The sequence below is a fragment of the Chelonoidis abingdonii genome, chromosome 13, assembly GCF_003597395.2.
Source record: "Chelonoidis abingdonii isolate Lonesome George chromosome 13, CheloAbing_2.0, whole genome shotgun sequence".
NCBI classification, from domain to species: Eukaryota; Metazoa; Chordata; order Testudines; family Testudinidae; genus Chelonoidis; species Chelonoidis abingdonii.
Window position 1 is genome coordinate 4,438,271 of NC_133781.1, and position 26,356 is coordinate 4,464,626.

Consider the following 26,356-nt stretch of genomic DNA (forward strand, 5'->3'; position numbering starts at 1 on the left):
TAAGAACTTAAGCTGATAAGTATATGGAGGGGTGATCATGATGGATAGTATTAATTTGGGCAATTGATATCTGCTCAATGGTCTGTGAGGGGATGTCGATGGGCTGGGATCTGAGTGACTTGCAGAGAATCTTTCCTGGGGTGCTGGCTTGTGGAGTTTAGGCCCACATGCTCCGGTTTAGCGCTGATCGCCATATTTGGGTCGGAAGGAATTTTCTCCAGGGCGGATTGCAGGGCCCTGGAGGTTTTTCCCTTCTCTGCACGTGGGCTATGGGTCACCTTGCTGGTGGATTCTCTGCAGTTGAGGTCTTCAAACCACAATTTTTGGGGACTTCAAATAAACTCAGTCATGGGTTAGGGTTGTTATCACCAAAAAAAAAAAAAAAAAAAAAAAAAAAAACTACTAAGTTTTTAGTGTACTAAAAATAAAAAACAAATAAGAACAAAAAAAAAAAAAAGTTCTAAAAAAAGTTAAAAACATAGTAAACAAAAAAAAACAATAATTAAGGATAGAAAAGTAAAAAAAGAAAGTAGTATAGTAGTAGTAAACAATACACTAAAAAAAAAAAAAGTAAAGTTCCGGTAATATAAAAAAAAAGAAAAAAAAAAAAACATAGAAATAAATAGAAATAAAGAACAAAAAAGATACCGTTAAAAAAAATAAAAAAAACAAAAAAAATAAAAAAAAAAAAATAAAAAAAAAAAAAAAATAAAAAAGAAACATAAGAAAAAAGAAAAATACAAGAAAGAAAATAAAAAAACAGAAAAAAAAACAAAAAAAGAAAAAAAGAAAAACAAAAAAAAGTATGAACAATGATACAAAATAAAAAAAATAAAAAAACAAAAAAAAAAAAAGCAAAAAAAATATAAAAAAAAAAAAAACGAAGAAAAAAGAAAAAAAAAAAAAAAAAAAAAAACAGGTAGAGGTTTAGGAAACATGAATCAGTCGAGCTATCTAAATGAGTCATCACATATAGTTAAGTTTAACAGAAAAGAGGTTCTTAGAAAAAAAAAAGTTAAAGTTAAGTAAAAACAAATAGGCAGTAGCTAGAAAAGTAAAATCACGTAATAAAAAATGGGTAAAGCAGTAAGTAAAAAAAAAAGTTAAAAAGTAAGAGGGTATTAAAAATAAAAAAAAGTCATCAAAAACCAGTTCTTCTTCAAAACAAGAAGAAAAGAAAAAAAAAACAAAAAAAAAAAAAAAAAATAAAAGCAAAAAATAAAGAAAAAAAAAAAAAAAAAAAAAAAAGAAAAACAAACAAGTAGGAAAAAAAAAAATAAAAAAAACAAAGTAAATAAAACTTTAAGAACAAAAAAATAAAAAAAAAAAAAAAAAAAAAAAAAAAAAAAATAAAACAATAACAATAAAAAAAAAAAAAAAAAAAAAAAAAAAAAAACAAAAAAATAAGAAATAAACAAAAAAAAAACGAAAAAAAAAATAAAAAAAAATAATAAAATAAAAAAATAAGAAAGTGAGAAAAAGATAATTGTTAGATGTGGTAGGGTTGTGGCCTGCTTTGTGCAGGAAGGTCAACTAGATGCATATTGGTCCTTCTGACCTACGAGTCTATAATCTATGAGTCTATGAATCCTCAAGGGCAAGGTAGGGTGAAGGAGTGGGAGCGAAGACTCTGATCCTTCGCTAGCCCACTTCACTGGGAGTGTCAGAACCCTGGAAAGTTCCCACAATAGCAGGGCCATTCCCCACTTGCATTAACCCTGCTGCTACCCTAAGCACCTGACCTGATTTTGCCCTGCCCTCTCCTGGCCCTGCCTCCAGCTGTTGTGACACCCCCCCCCCACCGCTCCCTGCAGTCAGTCTGGCCCCTGCACAGAGTCGCCCTCTCACCCTCCGATTTGCCCCTTGATCGCGTTGTGCAGGGTGGGAGCCGGGCACCAGCAGGTGGGACTGAGCAACTTCAAGGCTGAAGGCCGCTGCTCAGGAACAGCAAAGCAGCAGATGGTGCCTTGCCCCGGCCCGCCCCAGCCCTAGCCCTCTCCCCTGACCTGCAGGCTCCGGGGCTGCCCACGGGGTGGTTCCAGCCCCCAGAGAGAGTACCCCACGGCTGGCACAGAGGGGCGCTAGGGAGAGCAGTGGCCTCAGCCTGGGCTCCCGGCTCACAATGGAGGCGGCACCAGCGTGTGACCCAGGAAGTTCAGCCCCGGATCTGCGGAGCAGCAGAGGCCCCGAGCAACTTCCCCTCCCTTAGCAACGAGCAGCGCGGCTGCGCCACAGTGTTAACCCCTCCGCTGCCAAGAGACCAGCCACAATCCTCGCTCTGCTCCCCTCCGGAGCCCATGACACCCCCCCCCCGGAGTGACTGAACCCGAAAAAACGGCCTGGCATTGCTGGGCGGGGCGGGGGGGCACAAGCCCCAGCACGCCAAGCGCGTGCTTGGGCGGCAAGCCATGGGGGGCGCTCTGCCCGGCGCCCGGGGGGAGGCAGGGGTGCTTTCGGCTGCATGCCTGCGGGGGCGTTGTCCGCGGCTTAGGTGGACCTTCCGCAGGCAAGCCGGGGAACGCAGCCTGCCTGTGCCTGCTTGGGGTGGCGAAATGCCTAGAGCCCCTGCTATGTTGGGGCGGCGTGGTTCCAGGTGGGTGTAGGGAACTGTTCCTGCAGAAGTGGCTACCTGTAGCAGTTACTGAAGAGGCAATGGATTGTAAGAAACTGCTGTTGTAAAAACTGCTAACCTGATGTTCCTACAGGAGCAGTTTCCCGTACTCAACCGGCAATGGGCAAAGTCCCCAACCTCTTTCCGATGTGGCCCGCACAAGCCGCCCAGCAGTTGCCAGGGGCCCGTTGCTCGGGGATTCGCTCTCGGTTCAGTCACTCCGGGAGGCGTGACTGGGCTCCGGAGGGGGCAGGGCGGGATTGTGGCTGGTTCTGGCAGCGGGTAGCAACACGTTGGCGCCAACCCGCGACTGCTCGGTTGCTGAAGGGAGGGGAAGTGCTCGGGCTCTCTTGTGTCATGACTCGCACGATCAGGCAGGGCCTCGGAGGACTAATCCTGCGGCGGTCACACACCGCTGTGCCCGCCTCGGTGTGAGGAGCCGACGAAGAGCTTTGTCGACTGAGCCTGCTGCTGCTCCCAGCGGGTGTGTGGGGGAGGTATCGAGGCCCTTCCCTGGCGCCCCTCTGTGCCCAGCCAGGGGGACTCTCTCCGGAGGCTGGAACCAGCCCCGGGCGCTGCCAACACCAGCCCCTGAGCCGCAGACTCCAGGTGAGGAGAGAGACCCAGGGGTAGGGCAATGGCACCATCTGCTGCTTTGCTGCTCCTCAGCAGCCGAGGCTGCTCAGTCCCATCACAACAGGGCAGGGGGTAGGCACCAGAGTTAAGAACAGGATACACAGGTACTGCCAGCCCGGGCCAATTAGAGGGGGGGCCAGGAGGGCCATTTGGCCTGGGCCTCAACCTCAAAGCAGGCTTCAAATTTAGACACTTGTTAATTTTTTTGGCATTTGATAAGCAGGGGCGGCTCTAGGTATTTGCCGCCCCAAGCACGGCAGGCAGGTTGCCTTCGGCAGCTTGCCTGCGGGAGGTCCCTGGTCCCGTGGATTCTGCGGCATGCCTGCGGGAGGTCCGCCAAGCCGCAGGACCAGCGGATCCTCTACAGGCATGCCGTCAAAGGCAGCCTGCCTGCCGCCCTTGTGGCAACTGGCAGAGCGCCCCCCGTGGCTTGCCGCCCCAAGTACGTTGTTGGCGTGCTGGTGCCTGGAGCTGCTCCTGTTGATAAGTTTCGCAACTTTTTTTTATGTGCATCCCTATTGGACCAAAATGTGACATGCTCTCAGTTTAGAGCTGCTAATTTGAGCAAATAAGAGATGTGATCTGATAAAAGACATAATATTTTTATTAACTGATATAGATTTTGTCATTAAAGAGTTAAAAATGTTCATAAATATCTCAGATCAGTTGTTTATATAAACAAATCACTACTAGTTGCTGGTGCTGGATTAAGTGAGTTGGAAAGATGTTTTTTACTCACAAAAGCTTATGCCCAAATAAATCTGTTAGTCTTCAAGGTGCCACTGGCCTCCTGGTTGTTTTTGTGGATACAGACTAACATGGCTACCTCCTGATACTTGCTACATTTTAGTGACCTTATAGTTTTACATCTAGTTGACTAAGGAATTATTTATGTGTGAGAATTCCTCATTAGTATCTTCATATGGTAGCTAAAAGAGGTGACTGGTTGGTAGGTTGAGCCCTAGCTTGGTAGCTTTGCCATCATCATAGGCTTTCATAGTCTGTGGGCCCAGGTTCAAAGTGAAAATTTGTGAGGACAATCTTGTACAGTGAGTTCTGTGAGGACACACATTTGAAATTTTTGGACATTATTCCTCCGTATCCGTGTCTGTGTTTCCTATTTATATGTCATCCCTTTGTCTTCAACTCAGCCTGTTATACCTTGTGTGCTTGAGTTTTGATTCAGTGATAAGGATAATAACCTGTCTGACTGTTTCATTTTGTGTTCTTCTTTAGTAGTCCTTCGTTTTAAGCCTTTTCAGCATTTGTGTACATGTTTACAGTGGAAGATTTCAAGTGTAGATAACCTACTTATTTACAGCAGAATATTTCAGGTGTAGATAGGCTACAGATTGACTGGATCAGGGGTCAGCAACCTTTCAGAAGTGGTATGCCGAGTCTTCATTTATTCACTCTAATTTAAGATTTTGCATGCCAGTAATACATTTTAACATTTTTAGAAGATATCTTTCTATGTCTATAACATATAAGTAAACTATGGTTGTATGTAAAGTAAATAAGGTTTTTTAAATGTTCATTTAAAATTAAATTAAAATCCAGAGCCCCTCAGACCACTGGCCATGACCCAGGCAGTGTGAGTGCCACTGAAAATCAGCTCGCTTGCTATCTTTGGCACATGTGCCATAAGTTGACTACCCCTAGACTAGATAGATCACTATGAAAAGGAGATTTGAAAGTGGTGCAAGCAAGAGACGGCAAAAACAACCCAGTGAAGCAGCAGCTAAGAGCTCAAAGCCAATAACTTCATTTTTCAAACCACTGGAAAACATACCTTACCCAACAAACAATGCTACAGATAATGAAAACTCCATAACTGCAACAGGTGATATTTCAATGTCAATACCTGAACATCAGGACAGTAGTTAAGAAGGAGATGTGCCAACAGTAACAGATGCCGCAGAAGATCCTGTGTGTGATCAAGAAACTCAACAGCAACAGGAAGATATAGATCTGACGCAGCAAGAGCGATTCATGAGTACTACAAGTTTGACTGTGACTGACATTGGAATTATTGACAAGAGCAATGCTGCCCAAATGCAGTCTTTTCTTTAAATTAGTGGTTTTGAAATTCCAAGTAACATTCCATGAGATTCTGATAATTACTTTCCCTACTTGTCTGCTGACATTCAAAAACTCTTCCAAATGGTGAGACCTGCGCAAGAGTCTGGTTGTGCTGGAGTACGGAAGAACAATCTCTGTACTGTGCGCCCTGCTTCATTTTGAACAAAAGTGCTGCAAATGGATCAGTTCTCTCTGATCGATCAGGATGGAGCATCAACAGAGGTTGGAGGAAGTTGAAAGGCTGAATACCATCATATGAGAATTCAATGTCACAAAAAGAAAACTATGTTGCATGGAAATCAGCCAGTAGGGCAGCATCAGCTAAAAGTTCAGTTGAGAATTGAAGGAACATAAATTCACACCATGTAGAGTCAAGCACGGGAGCTTATTACGCACAGCGCTGGTGGAGTGTTACTTTGCTTATCAGGCTCAGAGACACTGCTGAACAATTAGTTACAATAGATTATATAGAGTGCTCATTGGGTGGAGAGAAGCAATGGGGATGGGTTTTCCCAAGCCCTTGGATAGGTTCTAGCAGCAAGACAAGATAGAACAATAAGCCAGTGGTCTAAAAGGTTATATAATGGCTCCACCCAAAGCTCAAATTAACATATTGCTGACACACAGGTAATTACCCCCAAACTATATCTCTTAAAGTGTATGGGTTAAATCCTAACTAAAAGTATTAATTAGTACATAAAAGTTTATAAGTTTACCCTTGCATTTCTGTGGGCTAGGATTGGCATACATTTGTGAGGGGAGGGTGTCATAACTCATGTCAATCATATTAGGCCTCTACCCGAACTCTGTCTGGGGTCTGAGGGGTATTGTACCACTATCTCCTCTCTGCGTTAGGGAGTAACCATGAGGCCTTTCTCAGTGCTTCATGTGTCTATAACTCATGATAAGGACGCCCAATTACATTCGGAGTTATGCTGACTCCGCTCACTGATTTGAAACACACCATGTTATCTGTTTACCCCAGCTTTCTCTTAGCTATATATCGTTCTCTGTTGGCCAGCCCCCATAGCCCAGGCCAAGCTGTGGACTCCAGGCCTATATGAAAATTTCTTAGCAGAAACTGCAGTTAAGATCTTACATCCACATTAAATGGATTATGGCCCTTCAAGAATTTACTCTTGACTGAACTCTCTACAGAAACTAATAACTAGAAAAAACTTATTGAGCGCATCCTGAATATCATCCTTTTTTTTTTTCTGAGTGGGTATTTTCTTTCTTTGGTTCCAGTCAACATATTGGTGATCATGCAAATCTAAACTTTCTAGGCATAGTTGAGCTCCTCAGCAAATATGACCCACTTTATCAGAGCATGTTAAACGTGTTCAAGAATCACAAGAAAGTCAAAAGTGCGTGCAAGTCCATTATCTCTCCACACGCATACAAAACAAGTTTATTGAGCTCTGGTGGTCATTTGTGCAAACAAGATTTCTTGATGATATTCGAAATACCAAGTATTTTTCAAGCATTGTTGATGCCACTCCAGATTGATATGTACAGCTACATTTGGAATGTAGCTGTAAAATAGGATAAAAAGTTAGACAAGACACATTTGTTGTTGATGTTTTTATTAAAAGCAAACAAACAAAATGCTCCATTTCCACAAAAGATATATACCATGTTAGTAAGGAGAGAGCTCTGATTGTTGCGATTTTGTAGCATATAGATATTACTATGATTTCTTTTGTTCTAAATTGAATGAAATGTAACGTGAAGTCTTGATGTAACACTGAAAAAAAATGCTAAGCCATTGGGGGACGTCTGTGCTATTTTCCTTATGTTTGTGAAACTTCACATCTGCTATTGACTTGCAGAGTCACCTTGATCTAGTCGAGTGGTCACCAACCAGTCAATCACGATAGACTGGTCGATCCTAGAGGATCCTATAGGATCGCCCAGTCAATTGCGATCTCCAGCAGCAGTGCAGTGTGGCTGCCACTAAAGCAGACTCCCTGCCTATTGTGGCCCCACTCTGCAGCCCCACAGCCCTGCTGCTCCTGCCTGCAAGAACCGTCCCTACAGCTCCCATTGCCTGGGAGAGCTGTGGGGATGGTGCTTGCAGAGAGGGGTAGTGCATGGAGCCATGTGCCCTCCCACACCCCAGGGTCACAGGGGCACGTTGGCCCCCTCCAGGAGTGATGTAGGGCTGGGGTAGGCAGGGAGCTTGCCTGAGACTCGCTGCACCTGCTGCCAACTGGGAGCCACGTGAGGTAAGTGCGGCCCGGTGGGAGGCCACATTCCAACCCTCATCCCTGATACCCCTTCTGAAGCCAGCATCCTTCACCCTCTCCTGCCTCCCAACACTCTGCCCCAGGCCAGAGCCCCCTCCTGCATCCAATCTACCTCCTAGAGTTTGCACCCCTCACCCCTCCTGCACCCCAACCACCTGTCCCAGGTTCAGTCCAGAAGCCCCCTTGGCCTGAGCCCAGAGCCTGCGCCCCCTTCCGAACCTCAACCCCCTCCCCAGCTCGGCAAAAGTGAGTGAGGGTGTGGGAGAGTGAGTGACCGAGAGAAGGGGTGGGGAAGGAGTGAGGAGGTGGCGGCTTTGGGAGAAGGGTCAGGGCCTTGAAGAAAGGGCGCGAGGTAGATCCTTGAGTTGCCCTTGGATTAAAAAAGTTATCTTGGCACAAAAAGGTTGGAGACCTCTGAACTAAAAGAATTAACATAGGGTTTTTTACCTTAAATTCCTGCTATTCTGTTCCCTTATTAAGGCTTATCTTACATGGTGTGACACTAAAAAAGAAGTGAAGTTAATGCACATAAATTGCAGCACCTTAAATCTGAGAGATTTAAATATTTAATCTGTTCAGTTTAAATATAGCAGTAGTTTAAAACAAATTAAATATGCTGAAAGACTGAAAAAACTGACTTGCTTACACTGTATAAGTATGTTCATGGAGAGAAACTAATGGATCCCCATGGGCTCTTCAGTCTAGTGCAGCGGTTCTCAAAACTGGGGTCTTGACCCCAAAGTGGGTCGGCAACCAACATTTTTAATGGGGTCACCAAGGGCTGGTTTAGACTTGCTGGAACCTGGGGCTGGCCAAAGATGAATCCTGGTGGTAGGGCTCAGGTTACAGGCTTCATGGCTGGGGCTGACACCTTTGGGCTTTGGCCTTTGCCCTCCTCCTCCCTGCCTGGGGTGGTGGGCTCAGACTTTGGCCCTCAACCTGGGCTGGCAGTGCTCAAGCAAGTTTGGGTTTCAATCCCTCCTCCTGGGTTGTGTAGTAATTTTTGTTGTCAAAAGGGGGTCGCAGTGCAATGAAGTTTGAGAACCTCTGGTCGAGTGGATAAAGGCTTACTGTGAACAAACAATTGAAAGCAGAAGCCAGACAAATTCAGATTAGAGAGTAGGCACAAAATGTTTAATAGTGAAGATGATTAGTGAATAGTGAAACAAAATGACCAAAGAAAATGCCGGATTCTCCATCTCTTGATGTTTTCAAGATCAAGACAGGATTGACTTTCTAGAAAATATATTTTTGGGAAATACCAGTTTGGGTAACTGGGTTCAAGTGTAATGGCGTATGACAAATAGTAGGTCAGACTACATGACTAACAATCCCTTCTGATACTGTGAACAGGGCTGGCCTTACCATGAGGCAAACTGAGGCAGCGCCTCAGAATGCCAGACTGTGGGGATGGGGGGATGGCGGCACTAGGACCCAGAGTGTAGAAAATTGTGTCTGCTGCTGGTGCATATGTATTTTCTCTGCTCTAGATGCACAGAGATGGTGGAGTGCTGTGCTGGAGGAAGGAGGGCACAAGAGACATAACAGGCAGGCAGGAGAAAAGGCAAGAGGGAATAACAGAAAGCAGCAGGGAGCTGAGGGAGGGAGAGAGGAGGAGGTGCCTCTTTGGCCTCTCCCCCAGGAGCCTGGACTGATTAACACCAGCTTCTCAGGGAGCTTCCTGTTCCTGCTGCTTCCCTGAACCCACTTGAGGAGAACAGGCAGTCAACTGAAGTAGTAGGAGGGAGCCAGTTAGGCCTCAAGACGCTGATATCTTCCCTCACTCAGGCCCTGCTACCAGCCTGCTTATTTGGTCCCTTCAACTGAGTGTTGAGAGCCACTATAGCTGGCACAGAACAGCAGTCATGAGTGAAAGAAGAAAACGCCCCTCTGGGGCAGCATTTCAGAAAAAGAAAGAAAAGCAAAGGAAGCTTTGCTTTCTGTCTAAGCAGGAAGGAGCTCTCCCTGAGATACATAGACACAAATGTTCACAGTGAGCCTTCTGGCCCCAGTGAGGATGTGAGTGGTGAGGAGATGCCTGATCTTCCATTTAGTCAGAGTGCAGGTGACCTGGCAGCTACTGCAGCATCCATATCTCCATCTCAAATGGATGTAACCATGCACATTCCTGAAGAAAAGTGTAGATCAGAGAAGAGTGTGGTGGAGGCGCAAGAAAACAGCTGCTGCTGAGTTTAGTTCCTTAAGTCTAGATGATCCAGGACTGTGGACCACTTGAGCAGTAGCCTGTGGACTTCCTTGTACTGCAGCCACAGCAAGTGAAAAACTTCAATGTTCCCCAAAGACAATGAAAAAGAAGTTTCCATCCAACACATTACTGGCGTGAAAATCCCCAATGGTGACAAAGTGGAGAGGCCATGGCTTATGTACTCAAAAACCCAGAATGCTGCATACTGTTTTTGTTGCAAACTCTTCCAGTCTAATGTTCCAGCCACATTGGTTCTACAGGAACAAAGAACTGAAAAAATCTGGCTAGAAATCTGGCATGCCATGAGAAGGCAGCAAATCACCAGAGAGCATTCCATAGGTGGAAAGAGCTTGAGATGAGACTAAGGTTAAAGGCCACACATAGATGATCAGCATCAAGAGAAGATTGCATCAGAGTCTCTTTACTGGCAAAATGTTCTGAAAAGGCTCATTGCTCATTGCCATTGTGAGAATGCTTGCTACCCCAAACCTAGCACTGTGTGGCACTTCAGATCAGCTGTATGTGCAAACAATGGAAACTTCCTTAAAATTGTGGAGCTGATGGCTGAGTTTGATGCTGTACTCCAGGAGCATCTAAGTCACCACCCAAGAAATGTACACACCCCACTACCTTGGAAAAAAAACAATTCAAAATGAGATCATACAGGTTACTGGCAACAAAAGTCAAACAGAAGATTGTGGCAGATCTGAAGTCAGCAAGATATTACTCTGTTATTCTGGACTGCACACCTGACATCAGCCATAAGGAACATATGACTTGATTGGTGTGTTTTGTAACAACAGAACCTAGTAAAAATGTCCCTACAATAGTGACTGTCAGAGAACATTTTCTAGAATTTATTGACATTGATGATACTACAGGAGCTGGTATGACAAATGTGCTTCTTAAAAGCTGGAAGATACAGGAATTGTGATAGTTGCCATGAGCGGTCAGGGCTACAATAATGGTGCCAACATGAGAGGAAAGAACACAGGAGTGCAGACATGGAACCGAGAGTTAAACCCTGGAGGTTTTTTTGTCCCATGCAGTTCTCATTCATTGAACTTGGTGATGGGTGATACAGCATCAGCTTCTAATGAGGCTGCTGAATATTTTAATGTAATTCGAAGCATCTATGTATTTTTCTCTGCATCAACTCATCGATGGCAAATTTTGAAGCAACATCTGGGAACATCCTCTCTGACACTGAAACCACTGAGTGCCACGTGATGGAAAAGTCAAATGGAAGTGATAAAGCCTATCAAACACTAAATTGAGAAGATAGATGGTAACATAGTTGCCATTATGGAGGATATTGCTATGACAGGAACTGTTCATGGGAGAACAGTGGCAGAGGGAAATGGAATCACCAGAAACATACATAACTTAAAATTTGTGTGTGGCTTAGTGTTGTGGCATGACATACTGTTTTGAAATAAATGTTGTGTAGCAAGAGAATCCGAGGTGTTGACCTTGATATATCTGGAGCAATGGAACAACTGGACAAAGCAAAGTCATACCTACAGTCTTACCTGTCAGATGAGGGATTTAAAACGTTCTGAAGAGTGCACAGAAGTTGGCAGAGGAACTTCACACTGAAGCTATTTTCCCACCCATTCAAGAATACAAGAGTCACCAAAGAAGATGTTTTGATTACAAAACACGGAATAATGCCATAAGAGAACCCAAACAACAATTCAAAGTTGAATTCTTTAACCAGGTCCTAGATTGTGCAATACAGTCAGTTTAAGAACGTTTCGTGCAGCTCAAGAAACACAGCAGTATATTTGTGATGTTGTATGATATTCCAAAACTCCTCACTATACCTGAAGAAGACCTATACCAGCAATGCAGGGCACTAGAGACAGTGTTGACACATGATGACATGCACGCTATTGATGCGAGTGATTTAGGTGATGAACTGAAAGCCCTTTCAAGATACATTTCAGCAGGATCAACTCCAAAGGCTGTTCTGGAATATATGTGCACAAATAAGATGACCACCCTCTTTCCAAATGCTTTTGTTGCTCTGCGCACATACTTCTAACACTTCCTGTAACAGTTGCCAGTGGAGAAACGCAGCTTCTCCAAGCTGAAGTTAATAAAAAACACATCTATGCTCCACAATGACACAGGAGAGGCTGGTCGCCTTGCAACCATCTCAATAGAGCATGAGCTGGCCCAGACTGTGGACCTTCAGGAAGCAGTTCAAATCTTTGCAACCAAGAAGGCAGGGAAAGCACCACTTTGATTATTCAAACAGATAAAAATGCCAGTGTTTACTATGCAGACAAGAAAAGTTACATTTGCTGTTCAGGTGTTTGAAAGTTAAGTGTTACTTAAAATTTTTGAACAAGGCATTTTAAGTTGTTAGTTCTCCTTTATTGGGGTAGGTAGCAGAGCAGTACCATGAGAGGAGTAGAACAGGAAGAAGGCAGAATTGAGACCTTTCAAAGTTTTCTGTGAAGGGTGAACAAAGGGAAAAACACCTGACCAGAGGACCAATCAGAGAACTGGATTGTTTAAAAGTCAGGGGCGGGAATTTGTATACTCAGGGTCTTTGTTGTTTCCTCGGCTATGGGTAAACAAGTTTTCTTCTAACTCCATCTTATCTCAAAGTTTCTCCTAAACATCTGTGAGTACAAAAGGAAAGCAAAGTAATTCGGCTATGATGAGCTTTGTGTTGTATTTACATGTATGTTGATTTGCTGGACTGGTTTAATCGGGCTATCTTTTAAATCAGACTGTTTATTCTTATTTTCTTATAAGCAAGAGCCTGTATTGAGTTTCTTAATGCAAGATTATTGTTTTGTATTTTCTTTCTTTTATATATAAAGTTCTTTTGAAAACTGGTGGGAGTTTCTTTTCCTAGTTCCTAGTGAGGCAAAGGGAAGGGAAAAGCCAGGCTGTGGGCTATTTTCCTATTGTTTCCAGGGAAAGAGCAGGCTACGGGGAAAGAGAAAAAGAATCATCTCTGTTCTCTTGTGTTTGAAGTTTTTTCTCTAGTTACTGCTACGAGACCAGGGAGGGGGAATCTCCTTGTGTGCTAGCTGTGATTAGCTGTGAATGCATAGCCTCGGGGACGCTAGATTGCCTCTCCGGTTGTATTCAAAGAGTGAAGTCTAGTCTCGCACCGGCTAACCCAGGGAAGGGGGAAGCTGGGAGAGAAGAGAGGGACACCCAGGGCTCTGGGTCTTGGGGGTCCCCCAGGGGAAGGTTGGGGTGACTCGGGGGGGGTACTAGGAACCCCAATAGTCCTAGTTGGTGCAGCGAGAAAGAATATCCAAGCTGGTAGTGAGCTTGGGGGAGTTTGAGGTAAGCACCCAGGTCTTGGACGCTAAAGTCCAGATCTGGGACAGGAGGCTGTACCACAGGCCTAAATAAAGAGGATCCTAAATTTAGACACCTAAATCCATATTCGAGCAGTTGAATAAGCAGCTTGTTAATCAGAAACACTGGACACTCAGAACTGAATTCCATTGTTGCAAGCACAGTAATTTGGAAACTCAAACCACATATTGAGAGAAATGAGTATGGATTTGGGATCTAACTTTTGTGTGTTGTTTATGTAATATCTAGACTCAAGCATTTGTCCAAAGCATCAGAGTCTAGAATGTCTGTCAATAGGGAAAGAGTCTGGGAGCAGTGGGGGTGTGGAAAGGATTAAAGCCCTTCCTGAAATGTCTCCAATTGCATTTCTCACCCTGACAGGCTGCAGAACACCCATGTCTTGCTCCAGATCAGCCCATGCCCTCCAGAGACAAGGAAAGGAAATGGCTGCAGTGGAGCCGGTAATATTTGAGGAAGTGGCTGTGTATTTCTCCGAGGAGGAATGGGCTCTGCTCGACCCAGGTCAGAGAGCCCTCTACAGGGATGTGATGCAGGAGAATTATGAGATCGTGATCTCTCTGGGTAAGGATTTCTGTGCCCTTAGCTATCAGAAGCTGTGTGGGCCCTGGAGTAGCTGGGTTTGAGTTTGGCTAAGGATTCTTCGTTGGACCCCCATATGTCAGGAGGATCAGCCCCAATAATCTCTGGCTTCTTCATGAGAGCTGTCCCCTCCGTGTCCCCTCCCAAGCTACAGCAGATTCAGGGACATAACAATGGTCCTACTCTTCCCACAACCAAGGTTTCAATGTGCTTCACTACCATCTTGTCCGTGTTCTGCCTTGGCCAAAGGTGTGAGTGGAAGGGCCCGGTCAGGAAGGGCATGTAACAGAATTCTGGGGCGGGGTCCAGCTATTGTTAGTGTCTCCAGGGCTACCTCTTGTGCCAATGTGCTGAACCCTGGGAAGGAGGGTGCATTTTCTGGAGTCCTCTCCTGGCTATGGCTTATCTCTGTGAAATGCTGGTTCCTCTTGGCAGAGTAGAACCAAGGCAGCAGAGGGGGAGCTCAGCTGCAACAATAGCCACACACATCCCTGCCCGCCTGCGGAGGATCAGTACAGCCAAACACCACCATGGCCAGTTGTGGGAGCAGCAGCTATTGTGGGCAGATCATAGAATCATAGAATCAAAAGGTTGGAAGGGACCTCATGAGGTCATCTAGTCCAACCCCCTGCTAAAGGCAGGACCACTTTCCCTAAATAATCCCAGCCAGGGTGCGGTCTAGCCGGACCTTAAATATCTCTAAAGATGGAGATTCTACCACCTCCCTAGGTAACCCATTCCAATACTTCACCACTCTCCTAGTCAGAAAGTTTTTTCTAATATCCAGCCTCGACTTCCGCAACTGCAACTTCAAACCATTGCTCCTTGTTCTGTCCTCCGTCACCACTGAGAACAGCCTAGCTCCCTCCTCCTTGGAGCATCCCTTCAAGTAGTTGAAGGTTGCTATCAAATCCCCCCTTAGTCTTCTCTTCTGCAGGCTAAATAAGCCCAGTTCCTTCAGTCTCTCTTCATAAGTCATGTGCTCCAGTCCTCTAATCATTTTTGTTGCCCTCCGCTGGACTCTCTCCAATTGTTCCACGTCCTTTTTGTAGTGTGGCGCCCAAAACTGGACACAATATTCCAGATGCGGCCTCACCAGTGCCGAATAGAGGGGAATAATCACATCCCTCGATCTGCTGGCAACACTCCTACTAATACAGCCCAGTATGCTATTAGCCTTTTTGGCTACAAGAGCACACTGTAGGCTCATGTTCAACTTTCCATCTACCGTAACCCCAAGATCCTTTTCTTCAGCACTGCTACTTAGCCAAACAGTCCCCAGCCTATAGCAGTGCATGGGGTTTTTCTGTCCTAAGTGCAGGACTTTGCACTTTTCCTTGTTGAACTTCATGAGGTTTCTTGTGGCCCACTTCTCCAATTTGTCTAAGTCTCCCTGAATCCTATCCCTGCCCACACAGGCACAGGCAGTAAGGAGTTCAGGACTCTGCAGCGTAGGCAGGGTCTGAAGCAGCTAGCCAAGGATTCACCTAGTTCCTTGGACAACTTCCTCTCTTTCCTTCTGGATTAAATAGTGCATCCAAACCAAAGAGTGGGGCTAGCCATGCCCCCCAGTCAGGAGCTTTGTGAACAGACCCCTGGGGGAGCTAGAACTCTGCTAGATCCTTTCTCTACAAGTTCTAAGTGATCTGACAGGTGACAGCTGCAGTTTGAGCACTGCCTCTGTGCCTTGGTTTCAGACCTACAAGCCCTCACAGGAGCTCACATTTTAAGTAATGTGTTCCTGTTCTGGCCTGGGATACGGGAAATGGAACGGGCCATGATGGAGATTCAGTTGTACCCTAGAGTGTAGCAGAGCACTCAGCTCCCCCAGGGAATAAGCTGGGGGCATTCCTCGAGGCAGAGGTGATGCACCTTTACTCCAGATGAGTGTGTCATGGGATCTTGTATGATCTGTAGCCTGGTCTCTGTAAGATGGGGAAGGAGCCTCTCTGGGTGGGTGACTGGGATCCTGGGTCTGGAAGTAGTAATAGGACTGACCTTAATGAACATAATCAACACTTGATTAATTGTTTCCCAAGCAGGATTTCCAATTTCCAAACCTAATGTGATCTCCTGGATGGAGCGAGGGGAGGAGCTGTGGGTCCCGGATCTCCAGGGCTCTGAGGAAGGGGAGAGCATCAGCGACATCCACACAGGTGAGGAATCAGCTAAACTGATTCAGAAACCAATTATTGTATCCTCATAGCAGATGTATTTGACCCTTCAGCCTGTCTTCATCTCCAGTGAGAGGATGTGGAGGAAAGATGGATACTCTCCTCTGGGGCAGGGTTTTGAGGAAAGAGGATGAACTCAGCTCATGATATTTCAACCTCCCCAGCTGTTATTTGGGTGTGTTCCCCCCTTTTCCTGTTCCCCTATCAGAATTTTCTGTCCCTCCAGCACAGAGAATGACTCCTGTCTGGATTATTTCTCTATCCCACAGCGGAGAGGACAGTGAGTGAGACCAATGAGGAGAGTCTTCAGCAGGAAGGTCCTGAGCAAGTGGCACTGTGTGGAATGTTATGGGGAAGACTTGAAGGGCATGTTTCCCAGAGTCCTGAGCAGAGAGAAACCTGTAAGAGGCAGCACAAGCCAGAAAGGCAACAGGGAAACCATCCAGGGGAGGGACGGGGTAAATCCTCTCACAGGAGCAGAGGGGTGAAAAGAAACAAAGAAACCGATCAACAGAGAATCCCCCACCAAGAGGGACTCTACACTTGCTGTGACTGTGGGAAAAGCTTCTGTCAGCACTCAAGTCTTATTGAACATCAGAGAACCCACACAGGAGAGAAGCCCTTCAACTGCTCTAACTGTGGGAAAAGCTTCAGTCGGAGCTCATACCTTATTAAACATCAGAGACGACATACAAAAGAGACACCCTATAACTGTCCTGACTGTGGGAAATGCTTCAGTCAGAGCTCAGACCTTGTTAGACATAGGAGAATCCACACAGGAGAGAAACCCTATAACTGCCCTGACTGTGGGAAAAGCTTCAGTCAGATCTCAGACCTTGTTAGACATAGGAGAATCCACACAGGTGAGAACCCCTTCAACTGCTCTGACTGTGGGAAAAGCTTCAGTCGGCGCTCAAATCTTAACAGTCATCGTATGATCCACACAGGAGAGAAACCGTATAACTGCTCTGACTGCAGGAAGAGGTTCAGTCGGCGCTCATACCTTATTAAACATCAGATAATACATACAAGAGAGACACCCTATAACTGCTCTGACTGCGGGAAAAGGTTCAGTCGAAACTCATACCTTATTAAACATCAGATACTACATACAAGAGAGAAACCCTATAACTGCTCTGACTGTGGAAAAAGCTTCAGTGAAAGCTCACACCTTATTGCACATCAGAAAATTCACACAAGACAGAAACCCTATAACCTAAGTTCCCTGTAAGCTTCAGGGCTGTGCAGCAGGCTATCAAGGGCTGCCCAGGTGAGGAGAGGCCCCTCTTCCCCGGCCCCAACCCTGGAGCTATTGTGGATGGTTGAGAGGTGCATCTCCCTCCGCCCCAGAGCTATCGCGGACGGGGAGAGACAGAGAGACACTCTCTCTCCTGGACCCGGGCTGGTGTGGCAAGAGAGGGCTGGGGGGAGTCCTTTCTCTTTGGGGCAGCCTGCATGCCAAACCCCTCATCCCTGGCCCCACACCAGAGCCTGCACCCCCAGCCAGAGCCCTCACCCCCCCATACTCCAACTCTCTGCCCTAGCCTGAGTGCCCCCCTCACTCTCTGAACCACTTGGACCTCGCCCCCGCCACACATCACCACCATATTGGTGCACATAACAAAATTCATTCCCGACATGGATGTAAAATATTAGAATGAACATTGCCGATAGCTGCTCTGATTGCAGAACAAAGTTCAATCAGAGTTGATACCTTATTGAACATCAGAGAATGCACACAGGCGAGAAGCCCTTTAACTGCCTTGACTGTGGGAAAAGGTTCAGTCGGCGCTCAAATGTTAACAGATACTGTATAATCCAACCAGGAGAAAAACCCTTCAACTGCTCTGGCTGCGAGAGAAGCGTCAGTGAATGTTCACACCTCAATTCACAACAGAGAATTCACATAGGACAGAAACCCTATAACAGCTCTGACTGCAGGAAAAGGTTCAGTTGGAGTCATACCTTTATAAAACATCAGATACTACATACACAAACGAGATCCTATAACTGCGCTGATTGCAGGAAAAGCTTCAGTGAGAGCTCAGACCTTGTAGGAGAATCCACACAAGAGAGAAACACTTCTACTGCTCTGACTGTTGGAAAAGCTTCACTAAGCTCAAGCCTTATTGAACGTCATAGAACCCACACGAGAGAAACCTTACAGATGCAAGTAGAAAAAAGCTTCAGTCAGGGCTCACACATTCATTCACATCAGAGAACCCAAAGGTGAGAAAGACCCTATGAATTTTCAAGTGCAGGAAAAGCCTCAGTTGGACATCAGTCCTTGTTGCCCACCAGAGAATCCACACAGGGAAGAACCCTTTAAATGCCCTGAATTTAGGAAATGTTCAGTGAGAGCTCAGCCCTTAATAAACCTCAGAGAACCTACAGAGAAGAGTGCTCTGAGTGCGAGAGAGCCTACTAGCACAACTCATCCCTCGCGAGATGTCTGAGAATCCACCCAGGACACACATCATAAAAGTGTGTTGGCTACGGATGAGCAAAGTGAATAACATTTTTGCTTATTCCTACAAATCTCAGAAGGTCTGTCATGGCTGCAGTAGCCATGTAGTGAGGACATGCAACATTATTAAAGCAGAGAATGAAATGTCTGTCCTAGAACAGAGCTATGCAGAGCTAGAGGCTGAGATGAGATTCCCACATTATGATAGAACTTGATTATGACTTGCTGGGAAATCTGAATGTTTTGTGTTCAGCCTCTTCATTTCAGTTTGATGTTATACCCCTAAACCCATCTTTTTCTTGTCTGCTGTGACTACTCATTCATCCCTGATAGAGTTTTTAGGCTGGAATCCACCAAAGGACTTAAGTCTTGTGACACTGAGCGTTGCAAATACCTAACTTTTAGGTACCTTGAGTATCAGAGAAACAGCAGTGGGATCCACAAGGACTTGAGTTATGTGATCAAGCCCCTTATAAAATGAATGAGGAGAGAGAGGTGCCTTAGAATGCGATCCCCAAATCCCTTCATACTACATGGGATGCCATGTAAGGTAACCAGTATAGCATGCTGACAAGGATGGTATGTCCTAAGCCCCGCCCCTTTAATGGAAATAGGCACATATCTCTGCTTCCAATTCATGAGTCATGGAAGTGAGATGATGCTCTGATGATAGAATGATAGACATTTTCAGAGGCTGCCTAACAGCAGTGCGGGAATCTCCTTCATAACCTTTTGTTCAGAGGTTAGGATACTCACCTAAGATGTGGGAGACCAATTCAAGTCCCCTCCCCACCTAATAAATCCGAGGGTTTAGAACAGGGATCTACCACCTCTCAGGGAAGTGCCCTAGCCTCTCAGATATTCTGGTATATCTCAATCTGTCTCAATCTGTTTTAGAACCAAAAGTTATTAGCTCAAGACAGAAAGTGAAAATGACCCTATAGGCTGGGGTTAGGGCACCCATGTATGAGGTAGATATCCCTGAGTCCAGTCCCCATGCTCCAATGACTCTCTAAGTGTCCCTGAAGACAAAATCCTAAATCCTGCCATGAAGAAGATTACAGAAATTCCCACTGCTAAAAAGTTCACAAAGGTTTAAGAAATCAATTGTTATTGCTAAAATTCCATAGGGAATTTCTGTGCTTAAAGGAAGTTGGAATTTGGCCTTGAAGAAGATAGTTATTGCTTTCCTAGAATATTGAACCTATTGGAGTTCAGTTCTGTTCCATAAAACTGGACTCTTGGGCTGGTAGGTGCTGTTAACTGAAAAGTACTCAAGTTATATAAACCCAACAACTTCCATCCAACTATGAAAAAGATCCTAATTTCAAAAAGAAAAGAGTTAGAAATAGTAAAAATATTACAGCCTTAAAAGTGCTTCAGATTGGGGAAAATTCTTCTTAACAGAAACTGGAATGAGTTATAGGATTTCAATGCGACACCATTGTAACTAAAACTGACTTGGTGCTGATTGAAACTGCGTGCTTTCACATGTAACTTTCACATCCTGGGTAAGCACCCTAACCGCTGGGCTAAAAGCTAGGAGGGAAACCATCTCCTTTCACCCTCCCACAGCCTCCTGGCTGTTTTATGTGGAGCAAGGCAGCTTCTGATCATGCCTACCAGACTGGGCCTCCGCCTACCTTCCCCTGGTTTGTGAATTATGCTGGAGCTTAGGGGGAGAAAAAAGAGCTTGATTGCCTGGAGTGAGGCAGCCTGGTGCATGTCCAGAAGCAGGAACGAAGGCATCTAGAATATTCTTACTGCAAAAACATAGGTGCCAAGTGAGTTTAAGAGCCTACAGGGATAGATGACAAATGAGTGAGAGTGTTGTAATCACAGGGGTGCCTAGAAAGGTGTCTAGAAACCTTTGTGAATCCTGCCCCCCACCCCCAGTACAATTGATACATACAGACGCAGAGATGGGCTCAGTTAGGTTGTCAATATGATGTCCTGACTTGGCTCTGGGCACTAAGACAGGACAATGGTTTATTTGTGACTTTCTTGCTTTGAACCAGGAAGAATTGGTGATTCATGTACCCCAAATTTTGTATGCATTATTCTAACAATTTTTAGCTAGAGACATCTAAATGCTGCTGAATTTCAAGCTGTAGTAATCATATGACTGAATTTCATTTAAGAATCAGGCTTAGCCTAAGAATATTAATGATTTTGCTAGATTTTGTTAAATTGACACTGATTTAATTCCATTGTCCCATCCACCCTATCTAGTTTTTTGTTTAAAAGTTTTAATATCAAGTCAAGTTAGAGCTTTAAATCGAGTTAACCAAGTATAAATTCCTTGAAGTATTTGATACTAGGGCCATGTTTAAATTACAAACTTTGGTCGATGCAAGTTGCATCAAGATAAAGATGCCTCAGCATATCACTTGCACACATGCAGACTTGGCTCCTTGTAGCATGTTCTTCAGCATGACCTCTGCAGCATGTCCTTTCCTTTTTCTATGTTTTTCCTTCGGAGCAGGGGTCAGGATAGTAACTGTGATGGGTTGGATCACAGAACCCGTCTTGGGAGCCACCACCTGGTGTGCCAAGACTATTTCTACCCCTGCTTTCCCTGCCATCTCAGGACTCCAGCACCCTGTCTTGCAGAGCCAGACACACCCATCTGCTCCAACAAAGACCCAGGGTGTGAATTACTTGCCCCAAAACTTAAGATTTACCTGAAAGCAGCTAACAGAGGTGTGCTTGTTTTTAACACCCAGATGCCCAACTCCTGATGGGGTCTAAACCCAAATAAATCACTTTTACCCTGTATAAAGCATATGCAGGGTAAACTCATAAATTGTCCGCCCTCTATAACACTGATAGAGAGATATGCACAGTTGTTTGCTCCTCCAGGTATTAATACATACTCTGAGATAATTAATAAGTAAAAAGTGATTTTATTAAATACAGAAAGTAGGATTTAAGTGCTTCCAAGTAGTAACAGACAGAACAAAGTAAGTCACCAAGCAAAATAAAATAAAATGTGCAAATCTATGTCTAATCAAACTGAATACAGATAAGATCCTCACCAGTTCTGAAATGCTCCCTTTTACAGACTAATCTCCTTCCAGCCTGGGTCCAGCAATCACTCACACCCTCTGTAGTTACTGTCCTTTGTTCCAGTTTCTTTCAAGTATCCTGGGGGCTGGAGAGGCTCTATCTTTAGCCAGCTGAAGACCAAATGGAGGAGTCTCCCAGGGGTTTAAATAGACTTTCTCTTGTGGGTGGAGACCCCCTCCTCACCCCTATGCAAAGTCCAGCTCCAAGATGGAGTTTAGGAGTCACCTGGGCAAGTCGCATGACTCACAGTTTTTACAGGTAGCATCCATTGTTTACGTGCTGCCTTGAACGTCCTCAAGTAGACTTCTTATGTGGATTGGCGCATTCCAAGATCCATTGTCCTTTAAGTGTTTCTTGATTAGGTATTTAATTTCAACATTCCTTTCTCCAGGAACTGACCACATGCTCTACTAAGGTTATTTAGAAATCAAGCCAGTACACAGCCAACATTCATAACTTTGAATAAAAAAATGATACATGCATACAAATAGGATTAATACATTCAGTAGATTATAACCTTTGAGATATGTTACATGGCATATGTAGCATAAAACACATTCTAAGCATATTTCCATAAAGCCTTATGGGAGATACCGTCACAGTAACTATGGGTGCAACTCTACAGGCTGTTACCCTGAAGCAAGTCTCCAATAGGCACAGAAGTGTCTTGTTTAAAAAGGTAGTGGACACATCTGGAAGATATGCAGGTGGCTGATCACATTGTGAGCCAAAGGACATTTTCTATTGCCTTTATTCTTTCTGTATCTTCCGGAACAGTAAACATGCCTGCCCTGCAATCTGGTTTTTGTTTGTTTGTTTTGTTTTGTTTTTTGTTTTTCTGAAATATTACAATGCCATTTTCTTGGAAAGGGGAGGAGGGAGGGCACCAGTGGACCAGGTGGGGGAGAGAGCACCAGGAAGCTCAGAATCTTGTGTAGCACATTGTGCTGACGGTTGTGGGATTTGATACTTTTAGGGAAATAAACCCATTAGAGCTTAAAAGTCTCTGGTGTCAATGCCATTTTGTGCATGCTGTATGTCAGGGTGGGGAAAGCAGAGCAAGTGTAGAGAGGCTTGATCCATCCAACATGGCAACACCCAGCCAGTACCCAGAACATAGTGTTTGAATCCCCCTATACAGTTGTACTGCAAATAATATTGACTGGTAGAGCTGTGCTCTGCAGCAGTCCACATTGGCATCCATAAATCGGCCTCTGTGGTTAACAAAGGCCTGCATAACAATGGGGTAGTACCCTTTGCAATTTACATACTCATGTGCTCCTTGCAGCCGATCTGTGGTCCCTGTGTAGTTTGGAGACTGCGTTCTCTCAAAACTGGCAATTACTTCAGAGATCTTTGTTTGTGCGCACCAACTTTGGGTAAATCACACTCCTGATCAAGAGTTCTGAAGGAACTCAGATATGAAATTGCAGAATTACTAACTGTGTATGGAACCTATCATTGAAATCAGGTTCTGTAACAGATGACTGGAGGATGGCTACCATGATGCCAATTTTTAAAAAAGGTTCCAGAGGCAATCCCAGAAATTACAGGTAGGCGAGCCTAACATCAGGAGCAGGGAAATTGGTTAAAACCATAAAAGAACAGAATTACCAGAGACATAGATGAACATGATTTTTGGAGAAGAATCAACAAGGCTTTTGTAAAGAGAAATCATACCTCACCAATCTATAAGAATTTTTTGAGGGGGTGTCAAAAACATGTGGACAAGCATGATCCAGTGGATATAGTAAACTTACACTTTCAAAACGCTTTTGATAAGGTCCCTCACTAAATGCTCTTAAGCAAAGTAAGCAGTCATGGTGTTGTGGGGAGAATTAAACTTGACATTACTGGAATTAGCTATTTTGTGTGTCCAGCCATTGGTATCGGAAAACCAAATATTACATCACTAGGAATAATTTATAGCTGCGTTTTTACAGTTTTGCTAATCAGAATAGGACAAAAAGTTAATGTACCATATAAGGTGTGTTTAAACAGCTGACCTTGGGTTTAAGTGCTCCTAATGTATAACTTTTATTATAACTAAAAATGCTTTAATAAAAAATAAATTTGCTAAAACTAGAAGAATTAGTGACCCACTAGGGGTTCCTATGTTGATCCACTAGGCATCACTATGAGTTATGTGCTTTGTTTAAGTTAGCTATAAAAAATTAAGCAAAAAATATACATTGGGGCAGTCCAAGGGAAGTTTTCTTCAGACAAGGACCTGACACCTAAACTCCCCTGCAACTGAACAGAAGGAGGGCCCTGGAAGGCTGACTGTTATTCACTCGAAACCATCTCAGACTTTGGGTAATTATAATGTTTGGAATTCTCTGAACCTACTGCTGTAACATATATGTGTGTTTATATACTTAAAAGCTAATTTTAAAAAAGCACCCTGGTCTGTAACAATCATTTGTCAATTCGAGGAGCTGAGTCCCCATTGATGTATTCCTGACACCACCTGGAAAGAAACAGTTAATTTATGACTGCTTTGGCTTCTGCAAACCCTGGGTAACAGATCTGGTGAGCCAGCCAGGAGTGGTGGAGAGGAGGGGACAACTGGTACTTGTGGGATATAAGTCATATATATTGTAATAGGCTATAGGCTATGGAGGCCTAGTATGAATGCTGTGTGCTTGACATGAGGACGTGAGGTACGTGTTGCAACTGAAGCGAGGATTTAAGGTTACGAGTGGTCAAGGACTGGTTAGTGTTAAATAAGTTTGTCATGTCAATAAGAGAAAATGGAATGTCTTGGATTATGGTGGCCTGCCTGGAACAGTTTTCCTGGAGTTATGGGTGAAAGGCTTAGTAAACAGAGACAGAGAACTGATGACACAATGGACTGATCTATAAACAGTTGCCTGACATATCTAAAATTTGGAGTCAGACATTGATCCAGAGCCCTGATAAAGAAGAGGCGTGTAACATTGGCTGCCCACACCTTATGATTGGGCTGAATTTCGACTGGCCATCGGGATGTCGTTCTCATCTTTGGACTCTGTGTAGTATGAAAGGGGTGTGAATGTGGAGTGAGTGGGGTTTATATTGTAATCAATAAAGGTATTTAGAGTCTTATATACCAACATTGTGTGTGCTATCTGCCTGAGCCCGCATCCCATAGGGAGGCCTCTACCAGAGCCTAACATACACATCTGTGCAAGAGTAGAGGACAGCAGGGCACTATAGCTCTGTGTCATTTCTCTGTGTCCTAGTCTGAGAGTTCATTTATGGATACATTGCGTTAGTGGGACTCAGGGCTCTGGCTGGTAGCCTGGTTGAGTGAAAAAAAATGTCAGAAGGAAAGGGAACATCTAGAAAGAAATAACCATTTTCCTCAAAATGGTTTTAGAAAACAGCTTGGCTGATTTTGCAGAGGAACATAATAATGGTCTTTGGAAGCCTGGAGTCTTTGCTGGCCCTGGGCATTCTTGCAGCTCTGTAAGCGGAGAGTAGCAATTATAAATAAATAAAAGCAAAAATTTAAAAAATAAATAAGATTAAAATTAAAAAGAAGCCAGCCTGAAGTCAGAGTCAAACACCTTCTGGGCAATAAACCTGACTCAGACAGCAAAGGTAGTGGCACTGCAGAAGCAAGTGTGTGACTGAAAGAGTGACAGGCTGAAGCAGAAGGTATTTGAATTAAAACAGCAAACAATGGAAAGTGAAGGCACTGTTAGAGCCTTACTGAAAGATTCCCAGAATAAGACCCAGGCAAATCCCGCAGAATGTAAGAAACAAAGTTATGCTGTTGGAGCCAAATTGGAAGAGCAGAATGGAATAATGGCTGCAATTAAAGGAAGTTGCAGTCTGGGGAGGGGAGACAGGTCAAAGGAGGACTCAAATGCCATAGTTTTTATTTTAATTATGAGAGCGATGATCCACATGAGCGTCCCTTTCCCCTGGGCCCATCCAGGCTGCTGTATGGTCCCTTGCTTGATACACTGGAAGAGTTGTAGAAGCCTCCAATCATAGCCTCCACAGTAAACATCATGGAAAGGAAGATTGGTCCCCAAGGATAGAAAGATGGGTAGAGGTCAGGCCCGTTTCTCCTGACCAGGTCAGAGCCACAGAGAAAATGGTTGGTCTGTTAAACCAGAGCGCAACCTTGGAATGGCTGGCAAGGATAGCTGGCACCCCTGGTCTTACTCCAGTGGGTGTGGTGGCCTTGATCTGGGAATGCATGTCCCCAGAGGATTTTGCAGTGCTCCCTTATGCTATCCAAATAGGGTTGCCTCCTGAAAAAGAAGGTGCTGTCATAGAGTTATCAGGCGCAGCTCGGGAATAACTCCGTATGAAGCCAGTCAGGACTCCGTGGTAGCATATTGTCATCAGGGCAAACTGCCCTGGACCCTGCTGCCTGGCCTCCCACAAGCCTGTTGCTCCTCTGGTCTTTGTTCTGCTTCCCAGGCAAAGAATCACCTGGTCATCTCCCCCTCCTGGCTCTCAGGTTACAAAGGGCATCAGCCATCACCTCTGTGCAGACGGCTGGGCAGCCTCCGCTGCCCCAAGGACCTCAGCAAAAGACATACCCAATTCCCACCATATAGACATTGGTGCATTACACAGGGAAACTGAGGTACACCCATTATTAGTATAGGACAGTAAGACTCACATGCAACATAACAAGCTGAAAAAAAACTACCCCACTTTATCACAGGTGCCCAAAGGCATATGAATTTCCAAGAGCAGATGACAACCCACACTCTCCTCTCAGAGCCAGGATAGGGACCAGGTTATGGGTTTCCAGATGCTTTGGCCCATGAACAGGGGCTGCTAACAGGGAGTTTCGCAAGGGAGTTTGGAAGGGGAATAGGAAGGGAGCAGGGGTCCCTTGTCGGGCCTATCTGTGACCCATTAGTCTCTTGAAAACCTATAAATCAAACTAATCCAAAACCTTTTTCTTTAAAGCAGAGCAGANTC

General features: G+C 44.7%; 3 protein-coding genes across 8 annotated transcripts in view; 1 reads left to right on the forward strand and 2 right to left on the reverse strand.

The window, feature by feature from the left end:
- The window catches only part of LOC116825937 (uncharacterized), a 244,807-nt gene extending 222,380 nt beyond the window's left edge, over positions 1 to 22,427 (forward strand). The window contains exons 1-4 of one of the 5 annotated variants that reach the window (XM_075072011.1): positions 3,100 to 3,220; positions 13,496 to 13,696; positions 15,754 to 15,870; positions 16,158 to 22,221. In XM_075072011.1, coding sequence (XP_074928112.1) covers positions 13,510 to 13,696; positions 15,754 to 15,870; positions 16,158 to 17,119 — 1,266 coding nt within the window. In that variant the 5' untranslated portion in view covers positions 3,100 to 3,220; positions 13,496 to 13,509 and the 3' untranslated portion in view covers positions 17,120 to 22,221. Of the gene's footprint in view, positions 1 to 3,099; positions 3,221 to 7,161; positions 7,558 to 13,464; positions 13,697 to 15,753; positions 15,871 to 16,157 lie in introns of those variants that run through there. The other 4 variants (XM_075072012.1, XM_075072014.1, XM_075072013.1 and 1 more) reach the window with 4 other exon arrangements.
- The window catches only part of LOC116825935 (uncharacterized), a 299,602-nt gene that overhangs the window by 134,222 nt on the left and 139,024 nt on the right, over positions 1 to 26,356 (reverse strand). The gene's annotated exons all lie outside the window — the stretch shown is intronic.
- The window catches only part of LOC116837182 (uncharacterized), a 233,574-nt gene that overhangs the window by 73,749 nt on the left and 133,469 nt on the right, over positions 1 to 26,356 (reverse strand). The window lies entirely within an intron of this gene.